This window comes from Falco naumanni, chromosome 2, assembly GCF_017639655.2.
Source record: "Falco naumanni isolate bFalNau1 chromosome 2, bFalNau1.pat, whole genome shotgun sequence".
NCBI lineage: Eukaryota > Metazoa > Chordata > Aves > Falconiformes > Falconidae > Falco > Falco naumanni.
Window position 1 is genome coordinate 14,429,247 of NC_054055.1, and position 26,492 is coordinate 14,455,738.

The following is a 26,492-nucleotide window of genomic DNA, read 5'->3' on the forward strand; positions in this document are numbered from 1 at the left end:
ACCCAACCAAAACCAACAAAAACTTAATCACAAAACCCAGACCACAATATCAAGGCATGCCATCAAGGAATCCATAATCAGCATGGCAAGAATCCTGACATCCTTCCTCATTGCAGTTAGCTGAATCCAGCCTAAGGGGAACCAAACATGACGGGTGCAGCACTGAGCTTCGTGAAGCTGTAGCACAGCAGTCATCTGTGGCGCTTACAGCAACAGCAGACCAGAAACTACTGCTCAAAATCACTGGCAGAGGTGTAGAGTGTCAGCCCATTACAGAATCAAGAAAGTGGTTGAAGTTGGAGGGGACCTCTGGAGAGGACCTCTGGAGATCATCTTGGCAAATCCCCCTGCTCAAGCAGGGTCACCTACAGCCAGCTGCCCGAGACTGTCCAGCGAGCTTTTGAGTATCTCCAAGGATGGAGATTTCACAGCCTTTCTAGGCAACACTGTTGATCATTTGCACAGTGAAAAAGGGTTTCCTGATGCCCAGAGGAAACCTTCAGTGTTTCAGTTTGTACCCAGCTGCCTCTGGTCCCATCACAGGGCACCACTGAGAAAAGCCTGGCTCCATCTTCTTTGCACCCTCCGTTCACGTATTAATGAACATTGATCAGATTCCCCTGAGCATTCCCTTCTCCAGGCTGAACAGTCCTAACTATCAGCATGTCCTTGTATGGCAGATGCTCCAATCCCTTGAACATCTTCACGGCCCTTTATTAGACTCTCCAGTATGTCCACGTCTCCCTTGTCCCAGGGGGCCCAGAACTGGACACAGTACTCCACACGTGGCCTTACCAGTGTTAAACAGAGGGGAAGCATCACCTCCTTAGAGCTTCTGGCAACACTCAACCTGCCCATCAGGAACCCCAGGGCCTTTTCTGCAAAGCTGTTTTCCAGCTGGGCAGCCCCAGCCACAGACTGGTGCATGGGACTGTTCCTCCCCAGGTGCAAGATTTGCACTTCCCTTCATTGAACTTCGCAAGGTTCTTTGTCAGCCCTTTTCTCCAGCCTGATGAGGTCTCTATGGATGGAGGTACAACACCTTGTGTATCAAGTCACTCATCCCAATTTTGCATCGCAAGCAAACTTGCTGAGAGCACACTCTGCCCCATCGTCCAGACCATTGATGATGACATTAAAACGGGACTGGACCCAGTGTTGGACCCTGGAGTATACTGGTAGCTACTAGCCTCCAAATAGACTTTGTGCCACTGATCACCATGCCCTGGGCCCAACTGTTCAGCCAATTTTCAATCCACCTGACTGTCTGCTTCGTCAGCTTCTCTATGAGGACTTTAAGGGAGACAGTGTCAAAAGTCTTACTGAAGCCAAGACAAACAATTACGCACTGCTCTTGCCTCATCTACCCAAGCCAGTAATTTCATCACAGAAGGTTGTCAGACTGGTTAAATATGACTGCCCCTTGGTGAATCCCTGCTGACTACTCCCAATGACGTTCTTGTTCTTCATGTGCCTGGAAATGGTTTTCAGGGTTAGTTGTTCCACCACCTTCTCAGTGATCAAGGGAAGGCTGACAGGCCTTAGCTCTCTGGGTCCTCCTTCCTGTCCTTTTTGAAAACAGGAGACACATTTACTGTCCTCCAGTCTTCAGGCACCTCTACCGATCAGCATGATCATTCAAAGAGGATGCAAAACCACCTCACAAAGACACTAGCCAGCTCCTTCAGCACTTGTGAGTTCATCCTGTCACCGACCATGGACTTATGCATGTCCGGGTTGCGTAAGTTTCCTCTAACTTGATCCTTTTCCACCAAGGGTATGTCTTCCCTGCTCCAGACTTTTCCCTGATCTCCAGGGCCTGCGATTGCTGAAGGTTGGTATTGCTAGTTAAGGCTGAGGTGAAAGAGGCACACAGTAACTCTGCCCTCTCCATGTCCTGTGCCACCAGGGTCCCTGTCCCGTTTAGCAGCTCCACTGCCATCAGTATGTCCACTGTCCTGCAATGCTTGTGAGGAAAGATGCTCAGTCTTGGTGTTCAGGTCTACCAAGACACATCCTAATCTGTGCCCACCTCTGCGTGAAATATTAGTGTCAGGTCTTTGAAGAGAATGGAATTAACAATTTTACAATTCTGTAGCACTTCCTTCAGCATCATCTCAACTGTAATTTTTTAGTAGCTTGACTACCAACACATTCAGGAAGAGTTTCCTGGATAGCTGTAAAGCCAAACACGCAAGTATGTAACTGTTTTGTACTGAAACGCCTTGATACATGCAAAGTAAAAAGCCTAAAAGAATACAACACAAAACCAACAGCAACAAAGAAAACAACCCACACCCTCTGTCTGCTTCTCTGTGACCAGAGAAGTTTTTGCCACTTTTCTTTAAACTCTTCTGTAAATGCCAAAAAATGTGTGTGTTCTTAATATGTGTCCTGAAAGAATGAAAGCTTTACCTTCATGCTTTTCATATTCTGCTTGGATTTTTGCAAACAGAGCTTCCAGTTTCTTTTGTTGATCCTCTGCATGCTTGGCAGCTTCCCTTTCTTCAGCTCGGCTGTTACGGAACACATATGAACCAGCTGATGTTTTTTCCATCCACTGAAATGAAAAAATTCAAACAAAAACCCAGACTTTTAAAAAAAATTTTCAACCTCATCTAGCTTCCTTCTAATACTCACTGTTATGCAAAACTGCTTTTAAAAAAATGAACAGGCAGTAGAGTGCAAGTTCTTTCAGTATGATAGATAAAAGGCAAAACCCCACAGCACTGGCTGTAAACATTCACTTTAAAGATAAGACAGAGTGGCGCAGTGGTCAAAACTGCATGATTTAACAGCTGAAGAAGCCATAGCTTATAGTAGTAGGTATCAATGATGTAATTTAGAAGACAGCTGGATCCCACTGGCAGATACACTACTAAGATACAAACCAATCTTGATGCTTAAAAACATACCAGAACTGCATTCTACCCAATTTGTCTTTGCACATCAACTGTTTGCTTTCAGACACTGGATTAGACGATGTGAAAGAACGATGATGTTTTCCTGCAGATGCTCTTAAACTTTTTCTGCCTTAAATGGTTCCATAGTCTACAGCCTTGTTCACAGCCCTGCCAGAACCTGTTTGTCTGATTTAAGGAGACAGGTGAGCCAAACGAAGAGGTCACTGCTGCTGAAAGCAGTCCCTTTCCTTTCCTCTTTGCTGCACAGTCCCATCTTCTCCCTTGCACTGGCTCTAGGACATGTCTGAGCTCATCAGACCACATCAGTCTGTTAGGGCAATAGACAGCATTTTTTTGTGTTTTTTGTTTTGGGGTTTTTTGGGGTTTTTTTTGTGGTTTTTTTTGTTTTGTCTTTTTTTTGTTTGTTTGTTTGAATTATTATTAGTTAGTTACTCTACATTAGGTAAGCAACAGGATCAGATGAGCTCCAGGTTTAGCAGAGAGAAGCAGCAAGAGAATATAGTGAGAGCAGGATAAGAAGGACTAATCCTCATGAGGCAGGGAATTGCTGAATTAGGCTCTGCCTGCCTCATTAACTGCATCTCATGTATTTCCTGCACTCTTCACAGTTGGACACCTTTAATTAGGGTTACTGTAGTTCCTATACTCCTTGACTCTTGAGGCAAAAGGAGACTAGACAGCCCAAGTTTTTCTATCAGTTTGATTTGTTCGAGCAACGGTCTCAGTGTTTAAAAAAAACAACAATAACCTACATCAGCACAATCTCTTAATATAGTGAGATAAAAAGCACTACTTTCCTCCCCAGTCTGGAAGCCATTTACTGTGATGCGATTACAGATTACAGTCCCCTTTCTGGGACCTAAATAAATGCTAGTTCTCTCAGGCAGTTCACATATTAAGTGCTGCAATTTCCTCCATTACAGCAAGGATCTAAATACCAAAGTAATGATGCAAACCAAATATTGGTGTTACCTTTGCAGAATTTTCTGTATCAACCAACAGTTATACAACACTTTGGAAAAAAAGCACTGGGGGAAAAACCCCCAACTATATGTACATGCCAAATGTAACATACTCTGAGAAAACAAAACCTGAAAGTTGTATCCTGGTTAAACTGTTAACATTAAGAGGACTGATTACGAAGCAAATATATTGCTTCTTTTTGTAGTTGGTATTGTTATAAAAGCAAGTAGTTACAGTGAAGTCTGACCATATTTAAAACATCTGGATATCAAGTGGTATTTAAAAGATCTTCATTCTATTTCACACCATAATCACACTGTATTTTCAGTAATATTTTTTAAATAATAGATCTTACACAACATAGCCATCGACATGTAAGAAAAAAGCAATCTTACTAATGGTTTTAAGTATTTAATTTCTTTGAAGGGATACAAATACTAATACTACCAAAAAGATGTGTTTCACTTCAACTTGGAGTTGCAACTGTCGATTTTTTTTTCTCCTTTAAAACAAGTGCTATGCTTTTTAGACTACAGAACTAAAATTAATGTATTTCTGGCTTTTTGAAGCTGAAAGCAAAGCCAACCAGAAGATACCAAGTGCAAATGCAATTCTTCTTACAGTAGGATACTCCACAGTCCTGAAATACTAAATACATGTGTACTGCAAGAACCACTCCTGTTCATTTTACATATAATGGTACCTTATCTTAAATCTTTTAGCTTTCTATATTATGTTATTCTATATTAAGCAATTAACTTATATAACTTAGATCTCACACAACCTGTTAGATTCATAAAATATTTATACCATACCTGAATAGGGTAAGTTCTTTGAATAACTACATCAATACACCCCACTGCACCGCCCTCACTGTAAAGTGATGACAAAGGCAATGGAAAAGGTCGGGGATCCCGATGAAATCCTAGTTTTGCATGCCATCGTGCACATCGAGTGCTGTTCGCAGAGATCTGAGTAAGTTAAATGTTAAAGGATAAACTGTCATTGGGAGGTCAAAAAGATATCCAACTTACTATATCTAGAGGAAAGACTATTTTCACACTGACCTCGCTAAGAATTTTTGCACCTGAACATACTAATTTTAATTTCAAGGTTTCTTTTCACATCCAAGAATGTATTTTTAAACAGGAACTGAAAATTTGACGAGTTAAAATTCTCTAGGAAATGAGCACGTATGAAACAAGCCATTCCTTCATACCAGAGGAGCAAAATTTTTATGCTGACACTTCACCCAGGACTTTAATCATTCTCAAGTAAGTCAAGACCCTCTCTCTCTCCACAAGCCCATCCTTACAACCTGGTTCCACCCCTCTCTGTTCTTCCTCCAACTTCCATATTGTCTGTGATGGATACGTACTTTTTGTATCTTGGTGCTTAATCAAACTGAAGAGCTGGAACTGTGAAAACATGCAGCAAACCCTGGCAGAATTTTGTACTATACACTTGTCTTCCAACCCAATTGAATAGTGCCAGCTACCTTGTGTCATGTCTTACAAATCTGGCTATTAAACTCTGACAAAACTTTTTTGCTTATAAAGCCCCGACGAAACTGTTTGTTTCCAAAACATGGCTCAACTAAATAGCATCTATCACATCTCTCAGTCACATCCAAACGAGCTGAACTAATACTTTGTTTTACCTTTAACATAAGGGTATCTGGGGCTTCCAGTGGCGTACATCCATTCTGAAAGCCAATGAGTTCTGCTCCGTTCACGATGATCTTCTGACCAACAGTCAGCCTTCTTCTGTGCAAGAAAGCTTTGAGAGGCGGGTCCAGAAGAGCTCTAATCCCATACCAGCCATCAGTAACTTCAATTATTGCTGCTGCTCTTTTACTTTCCACATTCTTATTGCTACTGCTAGGACATGCAACGGTGTTTAGCGATATGATTTTAGAAATACACAGTATAAGTGTTTTACCTGCCGCATCATCTCTTTCCATTATTTTTTTGATTGCTGATCGTTTACTTTTATCAACTTCCAAATCATACCTACAAAAAAGAATTAATGACACTTTGTTAAAGCAAACAAAATCCATCATTGTTTTTCCTTAGAAACAATTGCAGCAAATCCATCTACATGACTGAAGTTACACTGTAGCAAAGCAAATATTATCTAAGTTTTTGCAAATATGACCCTGTAAATTTTTAATACTGATATGCATAAGTTTAACAATATAAACATTCTGATACAGTAAATGCAAGGTAGAAGTGCTTATTTTGTACTATTATGAACTAGAAAGCACAGTATCACAAATTATGACTCCAAATACATTGCTATACACATACCTATATTTCAGCTGCAACAGTACTGTTTCTGGTGTCAAACATCTGTTCGCAAATTCATGTGGAAAAGAGACTTCCATGGCTGCCAATTTCCATACAATCCACCTATAGTGGTTGTAAACCCAGGCCTCTGTTATTAGGTTGGGATCCACACCAGGAGTGTCACAGAGGGCTCTGCAGATAAATTGTTAATAAATTAACCTGAAATTCACTCTAAGTTTTTACTTGCATATTTCTTCCTAGCATTATATTCAGCGTATGTACATAGGCAATGTTAACAAAGGAATATTTATTACAGTGAAAACAGGAAGGTTACGCTCCATAACCTGATCCAGTTATCCTGAATACTGAAGTTTTGTCCTCATACGCTTTGGCAGCACGCACACACATAGATGCACACATTCTTGAAATGGATACTTCGACTCTAGCAGTAGCTTCAGGGGCATGCTCTGTCTGCTTCGTGCAGTTATGCACATAGCATAGAGGGACAGAGGTGTGCTCTGCTCCCCTTCAGCCCTGGAGTTTCCCCTGCTTGCTTGATGAGCTCATTACAATCCATCCCCCTCTAACTTCACGGTTTCTGGAGTTGTGGTTTGGATATTCTGGTTTTGTTTCTTTTTTTTTAAAGCATGCATGTGGACAACACATTTTAAAGAGCTTTCAATTGCTACTGAAGAACTTTCTTCTCTCCATTGGGTGACCACTGAAATAGACTTTAATTCTGTGTTGAGTCCAAGCTGTACCACTGTGACCTCCATGAGTTGGGTTGGAAACATCTGTTTTTTCCCAGCTCTCAGTCACTAGGAAGGCCATTTAATTCAAGGAGGAAGAGAAAGAATTAGACCAGAGATTCAAAGAGCTAAGCCATTAGACTTATTAGAACACAAGTTAAGGCCTATGAAAAAGTCAATTTCCAACTTGTCATAAAGCCTCAAGATTTTAAGAACTGTACTGCAGCTGCCTGAGGAAAAGAGACAATTTAAACCCCCAAAAGTTATATATAGGAAGATATGGAGCAGACATGACCATCAAATTAATTACTACTACATTAGAAGAGAGCAAATCAATCTCGAGACTTTAGGAGACACTCTGTAATCCTTTGTGAAGGACAATACAACTCAGCTGAATACAGAATTCAGTTCAAGATTAAGATTCTAAATACAGACAACTAAATGAAGACCCATATATTCTAGTTGATGGAGATCCAGTTAATATACTTAAAGGGATAAAAAGGCTGATTCAGCTGACCAACCAGTAGGTGTCTATTCTCAAGCATATGCTTTAACATCTAACAAAATCCAGAAAACATACAAGAACTGAAGCCAATCTCTTGGGGAACAACTTCTACAAACTGCTCAAGAGGCTGTCTGGAATTCAGGGTCAGAACAACACTGCCACCCAGAGCAGGTTCTCACACCAAAACCACTGTGGCTATTCTGGGGTATTTAGTAGTATGTTGGTGGTTTCTCTCTTCTGTTTCTGAAAAGTGAATGTGGGGAAAGCCATATACCTGATGGCCTGGATCACAGAATCAGGAGCACATCTGATAATGATTTATTAAGACAAGCTGCCTCTGGAACAAGAAGTTCCTACTGGCCTAAAAGGCCAATATTTGGCACATTAGGCATAAGGTGTTTTGTGCAAATATTTTAATGCCTTTCCCATTATCAGGAAAATTGTGTGGAAATGATCAAGATTACGCCCAACATGCTTAAGCAGCAGATTGTTCCCAGAGATCTACTGTTTCTTGACAGAAACAACCTCAAAACTCACGTTTCCTATTAATTTGTGTAGCGGTGTTACTTGTCAGCCTAGAAATAGCAATTTCACATGAGAAAAAAAAAAAAATGAGCAGCATGCTTTCTAAAAATGCACGCAACTCCAGAAGACTGACATGTAGGCAAGAGGTCCTGCACCGTTAACTGCACAGGGATGAACATGTCTTTTATGTTTTATTTATTACCATAAATGCTTTTATGAGCATTCCATCAAGCAAGGTAGATCCCCAAAACACTCAACAATCATGTCACCACTAGAAGGAAATGCAGAATCAGGGACGGTATTGCTATTAGCAGAATACTTGCCAAATGGTGAGGAAACAGACAAGTAACAAGTTAGGTCAAGTTCTGCACACTCTGCCTCTGAGTGACTACACAATACCATATGCCTACACATCCCATAGCTGTCTATAAAACAGTTGGGGCATGCGATGCTACAGGGTGCAAAATGGAAACTGTGGGAGGATTAACTCTGCCTTACAGGATTTAGAAAAAACCTGTGGAGACAAACTCTACTGTTAGAGAGACTCAAGGACTTTCAGAGTAGTGTGCAAAAATTCTTAAAAGCCACTTCTAAACAAGCAAAGGACAAGAGGGTGGTTGGAAATGGCCAGCATGGATTTACTAAGTGTCAATCATGCCTAACCAACCCAACTGATTTGTGTGATGAAGTAACAGGTGCTGTGGGCAAGGGGAGGGCAGTGGATGTTGTGTATGTTAGCAAGACTTTGATAATTTCTTATAGTCTCTCTATCTTAGAATTGGTGATAGATAGAGGCTGGATAAGTAGATAAGCTTCAAATAAAAGCAGTCCTTCACTTTGGAACAGACCTGTCTCTGTCACACTTTGGTACTGGGAAGTAAATGTTGCAAACTTCTTGAATTCTGATACTACATAGGTTGGCAATGCATGCTTGACTACAAATACTACTGAAATACACGTCCCTGCCTTGAGTTTGTATGAATGCATACCAACAGCGACATTGACTTGAAAAAAAGAGCACCTCAAATATACCAAGTCAGTCAGAAACTAATGCTTAATATTTTCTGAAGTTTTGCTGCAACAACAGTGCACTGGTAGTTCCTTGTTCTATTGCACATGCTTTTCATTAAGTTAAAGGTACAAACCTGCTTACAGTAAAACTAAACAATTTTTACAAAAGTGTTTAGGAGAAATGCACTCAAACTTTTTTTCCAGCTCATCTGAAATGACCTGCAAAAGGAGGGATAAAAGGACTAGGAAGAGTGCAAGAGCAAGCGTTATTTGTGCATTTTTTTCTTTTTTTGCTTCTTACATATACTCAAAGGAAAGCTTGAACAGATCAGTGACTTTTGCTACTGAAGTCTTGGCTTCATTCAAATCATACATCAGCTTTAAAAAAAAATTACATTGAAAAAAATTTTCATCCCTGTCCTGACAAAGAAGCCCTAAGCATCTCCTCAATCAACCTTCATTCCCATCTAGAAACTCTAGAGCCCAAAGGTAAATCCTTTTCCACTTAAAGTCAAAACCTATTAAACAAAGTGGCAAGTGCTGAATTAACAGAAAATTGTAATTTTTGGAGACTATTTACACTGTTGAAGAAATCCCAGAATTTTCCAGATTGACTTTGACTGTTTTATTTAATGATCAGTGAGGATCACTAACATTAGTCTACATCATAAATTGACAACCCTACTGCATCTTCATTTACACTAGCAGAGGTGTACTGAAAATGCACAGTAAAAAATAGTCAGAGGCTTTAAAAGCCCACTGTGTTGGACTCATTCTAGGGGATAGCAGAATTACTTACTCATAAATACCATACTTGTCTCAAGTTCATAAGTAACAGTACCTGTAAAACTCCTTTTTGCCAGCTTTTCCGTCATCTGTAGGTATTAGCCATCCTCCATCAGCAAGTTGCATCCCATTTCCAGCTAATAAATACTCCTTACTGAAAAAGTCTTTGATGAGAAACTGGAAAGATTCTGCATTTGTGCTATTAACTTGTATGCAATTTTTTGAAACACCGTATGTGTACAGCTGAAAAAATTTGATGAAAAAGAAATAATACAGTAAGAATTCAGCTGAGAGTTTTTATATCTAATGTTATAAATTCAGATAAAATATTTCCTTGAGGTTGAGACAGCTTTTGCCTGACCTTGTAATTCTGTATGTAAACCAAAGAGAACGGAGGAATTCCCAGAAATTATTTCAGCAGAACAGCATCAGTGTGCTTTAAATGTGTTTAAAAAAATTCCATAGGTTTTGTACCTTCACTGTACCAAAAGCAAGAGGGCTTTGATACACTTCGCTAAGCTTAAATTTTAACCATTATCTTAAAATAGCTATTCATGTGGGTTAAAAGCCAATAGCAACTATCATTGTTGGATTTTTTCCTTGTTTGATGTTTTTCTTGTTTGATTATAACACTACAGAGACATTTATGACTTTATTATTTGGAATAATCTTTAAAACTGTGGATACGCAAAGGTACTTAAAAATTAGCAGCTGGTATAACAGCCACTGTAAATACCTATCTCAAAACTGAAGAATTTATCTATTCAAAAGCTACTGAGTTTTTGTTTGCTTTTCTTCAGGAACACATCCCAGGAAAGACACAGTAAAGAGAGATCAATATACCTCTTCCATAGAGTAAAACCTAGGAGATTTCTCTTCTACTGCAGTTTTCAGAGAGATTCTATTTCTTGCAGATGTTTTCATGACATAAAGGGTGCCTGGCTGTGAGCTAATATTTTGTCTATATTTTTTTTTAATTCTCATATCCTGTAGATCTCTGGCAAAGCGGAGATTTGTCATCATCTTGACTGTAGCTGCAAATTAAAAAAAACTCCAAAACATCAAAACCCGTTAAGAGTATATATTGATTTAAGATATACAGTCACACTATACAAGCAGATTAAGAAAAGCATATTTTCTAAGCCACACTCTATTTTTAGAAACTGCAATGTCTAATTCTTCAAAACTAATGCATTTAAAAAGCAGTCTTTACTGAAGGTGTTTTAATATTGATATGAAATGAATAAGTCCCTGAACTCAACTTAAATACACGTATTTTTCTCAGACTGAACTATCTTCACAGAAAACCCCAAATGAACAGAAATTAGTTGATGACTACAAAGTCATAATCCTGAGATTTTCACCTGTAAATATGGGATCTAATTCTGCAAATGTTCATGCACCTGTTCAAATACAAACAGTAAGTCCTTCTGAAAAAGTCCAGATTATGTGATTGTAATAGTTACAGAAATTATACACATTGAAATGTTCAAGAGAGCTCGGAAGGCATAAGCCCGCATGCTGAAGTCAAACAGTTGGGCATTTAAACTCTGCCTCTTTGAAAATGACACAGCCATTTATATTGTTAAGCCTACATTTTAATTAGAAAACAGAATGAAAACAAGCTTCTGTAAAACTGAATGAAGCAAGGCTAGTCTTTAAGGTTCCTAGAATATTTTACTTAAGAGGTATATAAAATTAAATATCAAATGAAACATAAGCCATCTTGTTTGTGAAGCACTGTGTGAAACCAAGTTTTTTTCATGTTCTTAACTAACTTCAGAGATGAGTTGCATATGCTTTATCAGCAGTGTAACATGAAACAGTAGGTAAGCAGTTATTTCCTAATTTTCCTGCAAAAAAAAAAAAAGCTTCTTTTTATTTTAAAAAAAAAAGTCTGTCATAATATGCAAAACCCCTAAAGGTTTGATTTTGATAGTATTCGCAATAGTTAAGTGATCAAAATCTGAAAATACCTGATTTGCCATTTTCTAGGTCAGTGTCTGCTATGTGCTGGATGTAAGACTGGTGATCTTGAGGTTCAGCAATATTTTGTTCAGTTGTGATCCGACCCAATTCTGTCTTTTCAGTCAGATTTTTGCTGATCAGTGAATCACATCTTTTGCTGCTGCCCTGTTCGCCTGTAGAAAATGTCAGCTTGGTTTTGAAGGGTGGAATGAAAGTTTCAGCAGTTTTGCCAGATTTGTACAAACTTCTTGTTTCTTCACCCTCTTTTGCTGAGGCCTTACATGGAGTAGAAAACCCAGAAGTAGCATTTGAAGATTGCCTTAGTGCACAGTGCTGAAAAATGGTAGGTTTAGATTTTAATCCTTTGAAGTCTTGATCTGGTAGAGTAAGGTTAGGATTCTTGACTTCTTGTCGTTCTTTAGTAGCCCTACAGAAATTAAAACATTTAAACATACCGGTTGCAGCTTCCTGGCAGAAAACTTTGTTAGGATTTTTGTATTCTTAATTTAGTGACACAACTTTCAACACTACCTCAAAGCAAAGACGAAGTATCAGTCTTTAACATTTTAAAAACATCATACTTAATTTCCCACTATTGAGAAAACAAAAATACAAGTGTAAAATTTGTTTAGCATCTCACTGGTCTACTGCAGCAATATTTATTATATGGCAATTTGTTTATTTTGAAGTAAAATTATTAAGACTTTTATAAAGTTGGGTAGCAAATTATTACCATGTATTTTTAAAAAGTTACAAGGGCTTGTGAGATTTTATGAAATTGCATTTAGAAGAATTCTAAAATGTATTATAAGTTTCTCACCCAAAAGGTTGACATGTTATGGGTTTTAAAGGAACATGGTACATAAATTTTCTTCTGTCTCTGAAAATGCCTGCAATATAATTAGAAAAATAAAGTTTGAAATGTAACATTACATGGATAGATATTTACAGTACTTTTTTTTCTATATTAATGGTATAAATATACAGAAAAATTTCCAGAGTAGATTTAAATAGCTTTGTTCTCATCCCCTCCCACCCCCCTGCTAAAATCTTTGTATAAGACATCTTCACACTAGTTGCAGACAGATCTAAAGGGTAAGTGACAACAACGCTGAACTCTCAAAAGTTCCTGTTTGTGAGCTTGAAAGATGTTTTAGGCTTCTCAAAGGGAAACGTTTATCATACATTTAACGCCAGGTAGACTCACCATTCAATTAGAACTCTCAACTTTTTTTTTATTTTGTAGTAGTAACAGAAATGGGTACATTTGCACAAACTCCTCTTTCCAACATTGAAGGACATGCTTATCTTGGCCAACATAACTAAATCCTGCCTGCCCAGAACTGGAACTAATTTGTCCTATATGTCCTTAGGCTACAAAGAAGGAAGTTTCAGATGAGAAGTCATATGTACAAGATGCCACGTGTTCTGGAAGTCAAAGACTGTACTGGAGATTAGAACTCTTTTCAGTTGTTCCACCAAATAACACTTAAAATCCTGCTGCAGAGTAGGGTAATATTAACATATGAAGGGTATGAAATTATTCTCTGGCAGCAACTTACAAATTCCACTTAAAACTTCAGATCATGGGGCTTATGCTTTGAACAGATTTAGGACAGCATTCAGGAACCAATATACTGGTTACACCAATATATTTAAAGAATCCTACTACTGAATCCTAGATGAAAGCATGCAGTGCTTAGAACAAGTTCCTTAAAGAACACAGTTTATCCCATAACCAAACGCTGTAGCCAAAAAATCACGATGCTAATATACTAATCACTAACTAGCTTCACAGAAAGCATCAACTCAAACTTTAAAACCTTGATTCCACTTTCATAAGCCTCCATATTACTGGCTCAAAATACGAAAAGTATCTGTAATGTAGGCACTTATCAGTAACTATAGTCTTCACAAATTATTTTCTGATAAAACTCCCAGTATCTTCTCATTTTCTTGCAGATACAGTTTTTGACTTAGAAATTACAGATCAATAAAACATATTCTTCCTACTGAGACTAGAATTTATGAAATTTAGGATTGTGAGAACCTGAATTCCTACCAAGGTGAAAATTAACCCAAGTTGTTGCAGTAGTAGTACACTGTAATACATTTAGATTCTACACAATAAGGCATACCATTAATCATGTGATTTCAAGTCAGTGGAAACATTACTATAGCAGCTACCCTGAATTTCCATGACTATATTGATAATAAGATTGCTTAACTGCTTCTTTTATGTTAGTTTATTTGAAATTGAAGAATTCTAAAGATAACAACCAACATCAGATTACCAATTAGAACACAAAAAAGACTAAAATTACCATCAGGGGTGCTTACTGAAGGTTGCAAGGATCTGGGGGGATTCTTTGTCCTGTTAAATTCAAGCAGTAGCTGTCTCTTAATTGGAGGTCCTCCTAGGACAAAACCACAGATTTTTAAAAGTGATGTTCCTTTTAAGTTCATTTTCTTCCCAATGCTGTATACTGTAATTTTAATTTCTAAAAAAACCCACTCAAGAAGTCAGAGCAAGCAGAAGTAGCGAGTTTTCAGATCACACACCTGTATTCAAGAGCCTTTTTGAACACAGAGCTACTTCACAATTTGCAAAAGTTTCTTCTGTACAGAATGACTGCATATTACGTTACCAAGAATGATTTCAAGACGTAATAAGTCTGCTGCAGAATCTTTTGTGGACAGTAGGTCTGTTCCATCCAACTCAACGTTTGTGAGCCTTAAGTTATCAAACATACTCAAGACAGTCTGCTTCAGAAAGTGCACCACAGCGGACTTCAGCTGGCAGCACAGCTGTTTTCTGCAAATAAAAGTCCCCGCAGAATTCTAAAGAAGCGGAGGTTAACGCATCTTTTACAGAAGCTGTAACTATGGATGTGGTTCAAATGTGGCACTGCTGTTTCAAGCTGGACGTGGTAAGAGTCTTATCTGCCTTTTCACAACTACTTAAACTTTCCCAGAAAGTAGCCTGCCCACTTTGTACCTGAACTTGTGCAGCCAGGCAGCGACTGTTGCAATCTACCCATCCATAAATACTTCTCATCTAGCCCAGGTCCCTGAACAGGTCTGAGTGACTGCAAACATTAAGTACCAACACTTCAGCCCCGAGACAGATCAGTTTTAGATGTCAAGAAACCATGCTTTTAGACCAACAACTATTCTTACCAGACCAGCAATCTCAATACAAGTGAAACTGTGTCCTCACCTACAAGGCACAAAAAGGTGAAAAGGGAAATGCTGCTACTCATTTTTCAATGAAAAAACACTAGATTCATGCAGAGAAAAAAAAACAGAAGGAAGTCTGCTCAGACAGAAAAGGAGCAGCAGCTTTCTTCCATAACTTTATAAAACAACAAAACCTGCATACCTCTCAAAATTACTAGTTGCAAATTTAGCTTATACTGTGCATTTAAGGCTGGAAAGAGAAGAGAAACTATCACCTGCAGCAAGAATTTTTGTCATTGACACCTGAAGAAAGAACTTAAAATTCTATACAACCTAAAAAGCAACATGATATGCAAAAAAAAAAAAATCTCAAACAACCCATTGTGCAGAAATTGATTTGAACATCTATAAAATAAAGACCTACCAAGTGAGTTTTCTTCTTGATAGTGCCTCTTCCCAAGGGTCTTCGTTTGGAAGTTTTTATCCAGCCTGCTACTGAAGGTCCGTGCAGCATTAGTTTGTACTCCAGAATCAGAAAAATCGTCTTCCATAAATGCTCTTGCACTTTCTTCAGCCTCCACTACAAAGTAGTTTTTTGGAGTCTGGAGAAGATTAGTTTCTCCTTTAGCAGTAGCTCTGCATGAAATTGCTTCAGACTCTGTTTCCATCCCCAGATTCAGCTGCCCTTTTCCAAAAGGTCTAGTCTCCTCTTGCTGAAAGCTATTTTTAAGTGATGATAATTGCTTGGTTTTCTTACTATGTGATATATATTCAGGCATTCTGACATGGTGAGTGCTTGCAAAAGACTTCATTTCCTCAGGGTGGAAGTTTTTTAATTCAAGGTCTTCATTGCAGCTTTTCTCAACTTTGGATTCTAAGTTCACTTTATCAGTTAAAGATTTTATACATTGACCACTCTCTTTAACTGAACTCAGCTGATCTCTAATGCAAAGCCCACTGCTTACAAAGTCATCAGATTCTTTTAAAATTGCCTTTGCTTTTTGATAGGCATTTTTAGAGACAGTTACCTGCTTTCCACTTGCAGTGCTGAACCCAAAAGCAGGATATGAAATCAATTCAGTGCTGGCATCCTCTTCCCCTTTTGGTAACACTATCTGCATTTTCCTAGGAACTACTTCAGTGCACATTTCAGACTTTTCAACATTTTCCTCAATTAAAAAGTCTTCTTGTACATGGGCTGAATGATTACCTTCCATTTCAGAAAAGACCTGTCTAGCTTTCCGGAGTGACTCTTCTGATAGTTGTACAGGCTTACCACTTGCTGTACTGAAAAATCCAAGACTGCTCACAGAAGAATCTGTCAGCTTTATCTGCTTATCTGGAACAGGCAAGTGCCCTGAAGTCTCAATATTCTGTTCAAAGCATCGCTTCTGAGAATTTGAAACAGACTTTGCATCTGCAAATGTGTTTGTATCTTGATGACCATTTTCACTAACACTTACATTTACTTTAATAAAATGGGATGCAGCTGAATTACTTTCTTCACTTCTTGTAGCATTAAAAAACTTAGCAGAATTAGGACACTCAGCATGAATGACAAATGAATTTCCAGCAACTTCTGTTTGTTCAGTCCTTGAGTTAGTCTCAATTTCATATTTTACAGATTCACTGTAGTCATCTTGAAACATCTGTCTGACTCTTGCTAATGCACCTTCCGAAACAGAAACGGCTTTACCTTTTGCTGTACTAAACACAGTTTGTTTCAGATTACCCTCTTGATTTTCAACACTAAGTGTTGTTTCTTTTAACCTGGTTAAATTATTTTCATCTTTGGGAAGACTGACTCGTGACTGGCTTTGGCAAGCATTAACCATGGTGTCTGCAAAGCAGTCTGTATCAGCACAAGGTTCATTTAAACATTCTAAATCAATTTTCTTACTGTCACAGTTCACAGAGCTACTTTTTGAATTTAAGAGGAAGGATTGATTAGATCTATTGTTACTATACTCAACAAAAAAAGTGGGTTTTGTATCTCCAGGTACAGAATTATCTTCAAGGTTATCTGATACCTTCATTAAACGCAGAGATGCAGCAGAGTGCACAGGAAAATCACGTATGTTTTCTGAATCATCGCTCTTTTTTAGGGAGTACTCCATCTTTCTCTCTGCAAACAGTTTTCCATCTTTAGGCAAATGAGTTCTACTTAAAGTATCACTCTCCTGTCTAGCAAGGGATTCAAATTCTGACTCCCCAGGTCTGACATCAGCTTTTTTATGTGCATATGAAGTTACCAAACTTCTTTCACAACCTTCACCTAGATTAACAGATGTATCTACTTCAACAGGATCAAGAACCACAGTGCATATAACAGGACTGCTCTCTACTGCCTGCTTAAATTGATCTCCAGGTTTTTCTAGATCACACTGAGCAATGCTTTCAATACATAAATCAGAGTCTTTTATGCAGTTCTTACCATGTTTCCTTTTCTTTATGAGATTCTCAAAATTATCATTATATTCCCTTCCTACATCAACATCTTCTGCAAAAAACTGTTCAGCTTTAGCCAAAAACCCATCAGCAATTATTATTTTCTTGCCACTAGCAGTCTGAAAACCAGTTAGGTAACTCCCCTTCACTTGATTTTTTTCAAAATTCACCTCTTGCTCAAAAGGTATTTGATGATGACGATGGTAAGAACCTATTTTTATTCTGCTTTCATTCAGTAACAGCTTCTTATCATGGGTGGCGTCATCTTCCATACTTTCACAATTTATCTTTTGTTTATCAGAGTTGTCCAAAACATTTACATCTCTTCCTCCACACTGTATATTGAGCAAGTGTAGAGAATGATCCAATGCTGCATCAGAACTGGATATATCACCACCAGCTGGAGTTTGAAATTTTTGTGACAAGCGTTCATCTTCCTTTCTGTCTTCTCCCTTCTCAATAGGAGACAGGTTCTCCACTGTATCTGATATACTTAAATTATGTTCTTCTGCAGTTGTAACAGCATCTCCCAGACATGCTACACCTAATGAGTCTTCTTGCAACCTGCCTTCAACTTGGCCATCTCCTTGATTCAAAAATTGTTTGGAAGTTTTAAGATTCTGGTTATGTTTTTTAACAGATGATAGACTGTTGATGATAGCATTAGTACTATTGAAATGAACATTTTCAGTATCATTCATTGATCTTTTTGTTTGATTTTCCGTATTTTCCTTAAATGGTGTAGTAATATTTTCATCATTTTTTTCCTGTGTATTGTGGGGAATGGCATCTATGCTTTTGAAGTCTGAAACACAAACAGGTTTTTGTTTGTTTTCTTTTGTCAGGATTCTGACAGAATTACAGTTAGAAGACATATGCCCATTTGAATTGTGACATCTAGTACTAGTTTCAGAAGATTTAAACAAGTCATCATCATCCTCCAAGTCCCTGAAGAGCTCTGCAGATCTGTTCAAAGCTGCCTTAGAAATATTTATTTTTTTACCTCCAGCTGAAGTAAAGCCTACAAAATTAGAAAAACAGTCCTGTTTAGCTATTGGAAAGCTCTCATTGGATATTCTACTTTTATTTCTGTCTAAGTTAGTAAAAGTAACCCGTTTGTCATTTTTATGTAAAACCACTGCATTTTCTTTTTCATATTCCACCACTTTTAAGTCTTCATTTGTGTCTTCCTGCTTAGTACAAGACTTGTCATTTTTCACTTGATTTTCAGATTTAAAAGTGCTACAAAAATCAGCATCTTTCCTTTTTTCAAAAATGTTTTCCACGTTCATTGTTCCACATGTTTCTAAAGTTCCGAATTGTTGAAAGGCATGACTTTGTATGTTACTTTGCTTTCTAAACTGTGTAAATTCAAATTGACTACCTGTTTCTTCCAGAATACTAGAAAGTTCAGCAATTTCAGCTTCTTGGCTTGCTGTCAAGGTTTGATTTGTTTCTTGCAAGGATTGTGGACTTCTAGGAAAGCTTTTACACAAGCCAACTTTATGTGGAATAAACTGTGTAAGCCTGGGATTAAGAAAACTTGTCTGTGAATCTAAAGAATCAGATAAATTACCACCCAACTTGCTTTCTGAATCTGTGAAAAATATATTCGCCTTTTTAACCTTATTTGAAAAGTTTCCGACTCTTTGCATTGAACAGGCTTCAAAGCATTCATTTTCAATATCTTTGAAAAGCATTCTGCCTTTTGCTATACTGACTTCAGAGAATTTAATCTGCTTATTGGAAGCAGTCTGAAAGCCACCAAAGCCCAGATTCAAACTGCAAGCATTAAGATTTCCTGGTGACTTCCCTTTATTCTTCAGGTTCTCATTTGGGTTTTTGCTGGAATACATAGGTACGAATTGTTTATCTTCTTCAGAAATTACTTCATTTGAAGAATTATTATCTATACAATCTAACAACTCTTTAGCAGACTCTACAGCTACATTATTGAAAGCAGCTGCTTGAGGGCTTTCCTTGTTTTCAGCTGACTTTGGCTCTTCATTGTCGGCTACAACTTCTGACCAGGCAGCTGCATCCGTTTTCTCACTTTGTCTTAATACAATACTACAATTTTCTGAGTAGTTTATTCCCAGAGGTTCACATACTTCTCTACCATCAACTACTGACCGCCAGTCTGTAGCATGCCTTCTACCCGTTGGTATTTTACTGCAACAATCACTACTGACTCCATTTATGCAAAAGCTGATCTGACTCTGAGTATTATTGCAACTGCTATTTGTCACAGATACAGTGTCACGGTGCACGTCAATCAAGTGTTCATTATCCCTAGGAGAAGACCACATAAGTTCTTCTTTCAGGCTCTGAAGTACAGTATCTCCATTGCTCATGTTAGCACTCACGTACTTATCTTCCTCACCTTTCTCTAAGCAACAGCCTTTAGGGAGCAGTCTGGAACACTTTCTTGCCATTAGACATGTGGAAGTTAGAGCTTTACTTTTTGTATTTGGAATTATTTTACTTTTTAAAGTTGTTGTGTCTTCTTTCTGTGTATTAGATACTTCTATGCATTTTAATGACATAGCAGGTTGATCTTCTCTTGCATTTCCCTCCAAGCCTCTCTGATCTTGTTGCTTCAACCTATCATTGAAGGAATTATCCCATGCGCTACCCATTACATCCATTTTTGAAGTGCTGAAATGATTTTTCTTGATATTCGATTGCAAACACTTCCTCTCAGCAAGAAGCAAGCAGTCTACAAGAGAAGACATTACAGAGAAAACCATGTTAATAATGTAGTTCTCATTTATTCAAACAAATGCAAATTCAAATTTTTCTAAAATGTTGGCCCTTTAAGATCATTTCCACACACACTTAACAGTGATACCATAAATATCAATTTTGTTTTCAAATGTGAATGCCTTGACAAGATTGGAGATCTGTTTAATCTAATCATGTTCTAATAGCCAGAAGCGAGTAGGCTGCAGTTAATGTTATCAGTTGAAAAACAATTGATTTTTAATTGTAATAAAATTTGAAGAGATGGACTTAAATCCTTATGTTGAGACACAAGGAATGGGTTTCAAACTTTAAAGAGAAGTACTTCAAATCCTAACGTTATTTTTCCAGCAAGAACAACAGCTTTTAAAAATAGGAGCATATGTTTGCTTTCATTATACATTTTGTTTTTTAAAATATTTTGTACTTCTGTAAGAAACAGATGTATAGTCTCAAACCCCCTAATTTTAGAAAAACAACAATACAACTTTGCCATTCTTTATGATTTCTTAGAAGTTGTCAACTCGGACAGGATGGCCCTCAACACTATGGGTGCCTAAACAGCACTGACAAAGATAACCAAGTTTCCTTATTAGAGTAACAGTTCAAGGTGGTGGAAGTTTCTATTCCAAAAACTAATCTGAGACTAAACCAGTAAGTTGGCATCAAACTACTTGACAATAATGCTGTTCTGCCACTGTTATCATAGCAGACCAATTCCATATCTTAATTCCCAGTTGCAGAGCTACTTTATCACTAACGCAGGATTTTACACAATTTTATCTGAAACATTTACATAAGAGAGTCTTAATAAGTAAAGAATCCTCCTCAAATGATGAAAAGCTCAATAATATACCTTGCTTATCAACACTGGCCACACGACAACCTTTAAATTCACACAAATCAGATTCCGAGTGCATTAATACAGGATGAATAGGCAATTCAGAGGTTACTTCTTTCTGTGTTTTTTCTTCTTGATACAGTAAAGTATTATTTAGTGTATAAATAAGTCTCTTGGATCTCTTTCTCAAGCTGGATAACATATTCAGGCTTTTAAAGCCAGACTTTGTAGGAGTATTTTCTCTATTTATTAAATGCAGGTCATTGCAGTTATCTGGAGATGTAGCACCACATACAAGTGGGTGAGACACAACATCCGTTATGACAGATTTAGAAATTGCTTTTAAACGCGTGGAAAAGCTGCCATTGTAGACTACGGAATACTCCATGACATTTGTACTTTCAATTAAAAAAGAATTACAGTTTAAGAAGCTCATTTTGGAAATCTTCTCAGCTGCACATCCTTTTATTAACTTTGGATCGTGAACGCTCAGGCACACTGAATTGACTGGAGTTACTTCCAATTTCGGGTTGTTTTCAGAATTTTTCATTTCATAGCACTTTTCTGACAAATTGATACTCAACAGCTTTTGTGCTTTTATCAAGTCTGAAGTATTCAGTAAAGATGTTTCCAGAATATCATCCTCGGTTATTAGTACTGACTTCTCTTCTAAATTTTTCTCTCTACGTAAGTCAGAGGGTGAAGAGCTACAAACAGACATTTCCAAGTGAGTTACATCAAGATCAGATAAGTTCAGTTGAGACCACTGGCTTGAAGACTGCACATCTTCTTTCACAGGCTTCTCATTCTCAGATGACTTGTGCATTACAGAACACACATCTCCTGTGATCCTAAGGGACTCAGACTCATTTTCCTGTCCTATTAAACCGGCTGCTTTACCATCCCATGGATCTTCATCTGTGTTTCTCAGTAAAGAATCCTTCACTTCAATAGAGTGGCTTTTTTCAGTCCAGTTAGTTGTTTTCATTTCCTGTGAAATGCCAGTCTTTCTTCTGTTAGGCTGCTCAGAAGGAACATCCCCCTTTCCTCGAGCTTTATCTGTATTTATTTCACATTTCTCTACTGCATCCAGACCATGTGGCATCAGCAGGAGAGTTCCATTGGACTTAGCAGGCATGTTGAATGTATCCTCAAAACTATTCATCTCACCAAATAAGCCATCTAACATCTCCGACTCTAAATAGTTTAGAGAAGATGGGGAGAGAAAAAGAAGTAAAAAAATCAAGTTTTAGGAAAGAATTTGGCAACAGCATTGGCATTTTTTTAGGTAAACACAGCTTTCAATTTTATGGTAATTACCTTTACTCAGGAGAGAGTTTGGAAAGGCACATCTACATGTCTTTAAAGTAGAGGTTGCCCTCCAACAGCAGCTGTTACAGGAAACAGGAGGCAAAGGATATACATGCAGATGCCCTGGCCTCCTGAGGACTGTGGGTTAAGCAGGTTTCCAAGATGAAACCTAGCTGTCTCAAAAGATTATTTTTTTTCCCCCCTACAGACAAAAGAATGAGTAGTAAACTTTACAAGATAAAAGTCTAGATGTTTTCCTTCCAGAATTTATACCTGATGATAGGCACTAAAAACCTTAAGAAGCTGTATATTTTTGTCTATAACTGGCAGCTAAGGAAACTTATTTAAGGATTATTTTATTAAACTTTTGATCTGATATAGAATAGTATAGTACCTAGAAAGATTTAGAGAATAACCTCAATTTTTTAATTGACTGGGAAGCTTTTAAGAAGTTCCACATGATTGGCACAAATATCAGAAAAATTATGAGAATTTTTTTGTTTGTGTAGAGAAATAATATGCAGTGGCGGAAAAAATAACATAATCTCTACTTTTTAGACAGCCTTAAAAGCTTACACGTACCAAATAAAATATTACCTTCTCAAATGTACGAAACTAGACCCAGCTATCAAAACAGTTTACATTCAAAAAGAAAGCTAGGTTTTATTTTCAAAGTACTTTTTAAGGCTTTTTCATATCAAAGAAAAAAAATGATGAATCACCTAGAAACCATCGTTGTCCTCTGTTTTCCTTGGGCTCACAGCCAACAGCTTAACTTTTCCATCAGCCTTTTCTATAATTTAGAATTCTATAGTTTTCCCTATCAAAACTTTTAAATAATCTACTGTCCAAAAGGTTTGCCATTTGGAAGTCCATAGACTTCCCAATACTTGTTCACACATATCCAACTATTTGTAATACAGCCATTAAGGCTTCATGCCCACACTACAGGCATAAAACAACTTCTCTCATCACCTCTCTTGAACAGTTAATCATTCTCTTTACCATCTGTTTCTTGCCTGAGTGGCAGAAGGCATCACCAAGATACGGAAAGGAAAAAACTGTAACACTACAGATTGAGTGTACAGGTCCTTTTCCTTATTACATTTCTCTGGAGTAATGCCCATGTACACATCCTTTTATCCTGTAATAATTTGTCAACAGAGATTTCTAAAAACACACAGATGTATTTGTTTCATTTAAACAGGACCCATTACCTTTAATTGAAAAAGAAAACCAGGAGTATCTGAGAGACTGTAAAATTACTGGTTGTAGACTGACAGGGAAGTTCATTTTGACTTCTAATCTCACTAGAGGGTCAGTGAAATGACAACTCCAAAAAAAAAAAAAAAAAAAAAAAGACTGCACAACAGAATTCTCTTGTTTTCTCAGTAAGTGCCCTAACTTGGCAGTTAGCTACCTAATTTGTTTTCTCAGTGCCTCTCCTTCTGGGTAGATAATACTCAGAAAAGAGGGGCTTTAGATATTTCTGAAAGTTAGATGTTTCCACTCTGCAGTCACATACTAACCGATTGTTAGAACATACTGCCCCATTTTAGAATGCAGTCATTATCAGAGGGTATTGAACCTTTTTCTCCTACTTCATGAACAGCTCTAGCCACTGAGGTTAAATACAGACCATTTACTCTGATCAAGGTTAAAAACTGAATGAATGATGCAATTTTCCTTCTTGAATTAAAGAGTTAAAATATCAAGTTCTGAGCAACATGTCAGAGTAAATTGTAAGTTACAGAATTTCATGTTTCCCATTAGTTTTTCAATTTAAATAGCTTCCCAGTCAACATGCTGATTATTCTGTTTTTGAAGCAACTTAACTCTGAATCCATGGTTATATACCTACAGCAAAGCTGTGAATTCTGCTACAAGGGCCAAATACCTAAAGCTTAGTCTTAGACTTCCTTAAGGCTTGCTAGACCAGTCTTAGACTTCCTTAAGCTAGGGACGTGAACCTTAGGAATTAATGACTGGCTTATGAATGAGTATACTTAATGACTATATGCAAATTCGGCTCCTTTTGTAAAATTCTGAAGTGTTATTACATGAGAGTACATTCCTTTCAGTCCATGGTTATACTAAAAGTAAACAGTTAAAAGTTAAAAGCTTTCCGCTTCCCCCCAATTATTACAACTGAAAGCCAAATTAATCCAGTAAAAAAATTAATATTTTAAATACTTTGTAGTTCTTGTACTTTGGACTGAGTGCATGTATTCAGTCTCACTGCTATAAAGAACACAACCAGTACAATATAAATAATCTCATCATATCCTTAAAATCATGTAGATATTCAATTCAGTATTCTCTCTCTCATTCTCTTTTACTGAAACAATCAATTTTATTGGATATGTTTTGTATCTCACAATCATACAAAACTATTCCAGAGAAAACACACATTTGAAAACTACACATATGGAGGTTTGAGCTATCCTTTTTATATTGCACCTTCAAATGCAAAGTTCACTACTATCAAAAAGGGAAGATACAAGTGAAAAAAAACCGAAAAACATTTGCAAAAGTATTTTGTACTTTTAGAGAAGTGGTTTCTTCTTCCTGTTATTTTTAATCAGATACTGTTTTAACTAGCCTTCTCTATTGCAGTATGGGATGTAATAAGCTATTCTGGAGTACAGAACAGGACATAAATTTGTCCTTAACTTCTAGAAGTATTTTACTGATTACAGATACTTGGATATGTTTACTTCCAATTATGTTTTCTCAGCACGTTTGAACCTACAAGATAAAAATTGCAGTATATGTCACTCCAAGCAACAATGCCTCCTGACCTCAGCATTCCTGGCCCTTCTCATCAAATTCTAAACTGATTCTTTCACAATTTTTACACGTACCACTGAACTATTTTTAGGGCAGCCCATCTGATACAGGTAAGGAGACATACAATCCTAAGGATATACCATCCTGTTTAGCTTGCATCGGCCTCTACAGCACCCTTTTACGCTCACATGTGCTGAACAAATGCCTCTTAATATTCTTCCCTTTTGCTATAATTTCTCAACAAAAATCAAGAAACTCACACTGAAGTGTACATTTTCACTTGTCCACTAACATGATCTGAGACCACCACCACTAAACCATGTTCCTAAGCACCACAACTAAAGTCTTTTAAATACCTCCAGGGATGGCGATTCAACCACTTCCCTGGACAGCCTGTTCCAATGTCTGATAACTCTTTCGGTGAAGACAGTTTTCCTAATATCCAATCAAAACCTCCCCTGGCACATCTTGAGGCCGTTTCCTCTTGTCCTATTGCTTGGTAGTTGGGAGAAGAAACTGACCCTCACCTTGCTACAACCTCCTTTCAAGCAGCTGTAGAGAGCGATGAGGTCTCCCCTGAGCCTCCTCCTCTCCAGGCTAAACAGCCCCAGTTCCCTCAGCTGCTCCTCATCAGACTTATGCTCCAGACCCTTCACCAGCTTCACTGCCCTTCTCTGGACACGCTCCAGCACCTCAGTGTCTTTCTCATCATAAGGGGCCCGATTTGTCATGTTTTGAACTACTGATAGGTAGTAGTTGTGAATTACTAATAGGAAGTAAATGAATTAAAGGTATATATAGCAGGATTAAAAAACAAAAAACAAGTTCACCACAGAATAACAAGTATTGGGTGAAACTTCATGACAAACCTACTCAATAGCTAGAAGTAGTAGTCTTGCTCCCTGTTGACATTGTACCATTTTCTCTCTCAGCTCTCCCATACAGCATCATGCCTTCACTTACACCAGTACTAATCTGGCTGTCATCCACTGGCATGGTAACCTGATTTAATTCACTGACTCAGTCAAAACTGATTCCCTTTAAGGCCAGATCAGTTTTACAAAGTTGAATCAATTCAGGAAGTGGGAGTACACAGTTGGCAGAGGAAATACGCAGTAAGATTAGCTCAAATCATCCAGTGTAACTTTACCCTCAGTCCTGCTTCAAAGCATACTCAGTAGTAAAGCATCAATGCATACCAAAATCTTTGACATCATCTTCAGCATTCGGCTTAACTGTCTCTGGAACAGATAGCATACTTTTATCACTCACCCCAGGATATTTGTCATATTTGGAAAAAAAGTTGTGCAAAATCTGTAAACCAAAGACATAAGCTGTTACATTACATACCAGTAAGTGTTACTTTAATAGTAAAACATGCAACTCAGAACATTTACTGCAGTATCTGCATAATACTGCATGCCTTAAAGTGAAAGGTAACATTTTCACAGGTACGCTTGA

General features: G+C 37.6%; 1 protein-coding gene across 1 annotated transcript in view; it reads right to left on the reverse strand.

Moving 5' to 3' along the window:
- BRCA2 (BRCA2 DNA repair associated) overlaps window positions 1-26,492 on the reverse strand; it is a 40,889-nt gene that overhangs the window by 6,551 nt on the left and 7,846 nt on the right. The window contains exons 9-20 of the mRNA XM_040583332.1: window positions 26,231-26,345; window positions 20,946-22,127; window positions 15,324-20,066; window positions 14,044-14,136; window positions 12,540-12,609; window positions 11,728-12,146; window positions 10,595-10,785; window positions 9,807-9,994; window positions 6,197-6,367; window positions 5,548-5,899; window positions 4,703-4,858; window positions 2,416-2,560 (exon numbers count right to left, since the gene is read on the reverse strand). Of these exons, the coding sequence (XP_040439266.1) occupies window positions 2,416-2,560; window positions 4,703-4,858; window positions 5,548-5,899; window positions 6,197-6,367; window positions 9,807-9,994; window positions 10,595-10,785; window positions 11,728-12,146; window positions 12,540-12,609; window positions 14,044-14,136; window positions 15,324-20,066; window positions 20,946-22,127; window positions 26,231-26,345 (7,825 nt within the window). The remainder of the gene's footprint in view (window positions 1-2,415; window positions 2,561-4,702; window positions 4,859-5,547; window positions 5,900-6,196; window positions 6,368-9,806; window positions 9,995-10,594; window positions 10,786-11,727; window positions 12,147-12,539; window positions 12,610-14,043; window positions 14,137-15,323; window positions 20,067-20,945; window positions 22,128-26,230; window positions 26,346-26,492) is intronic.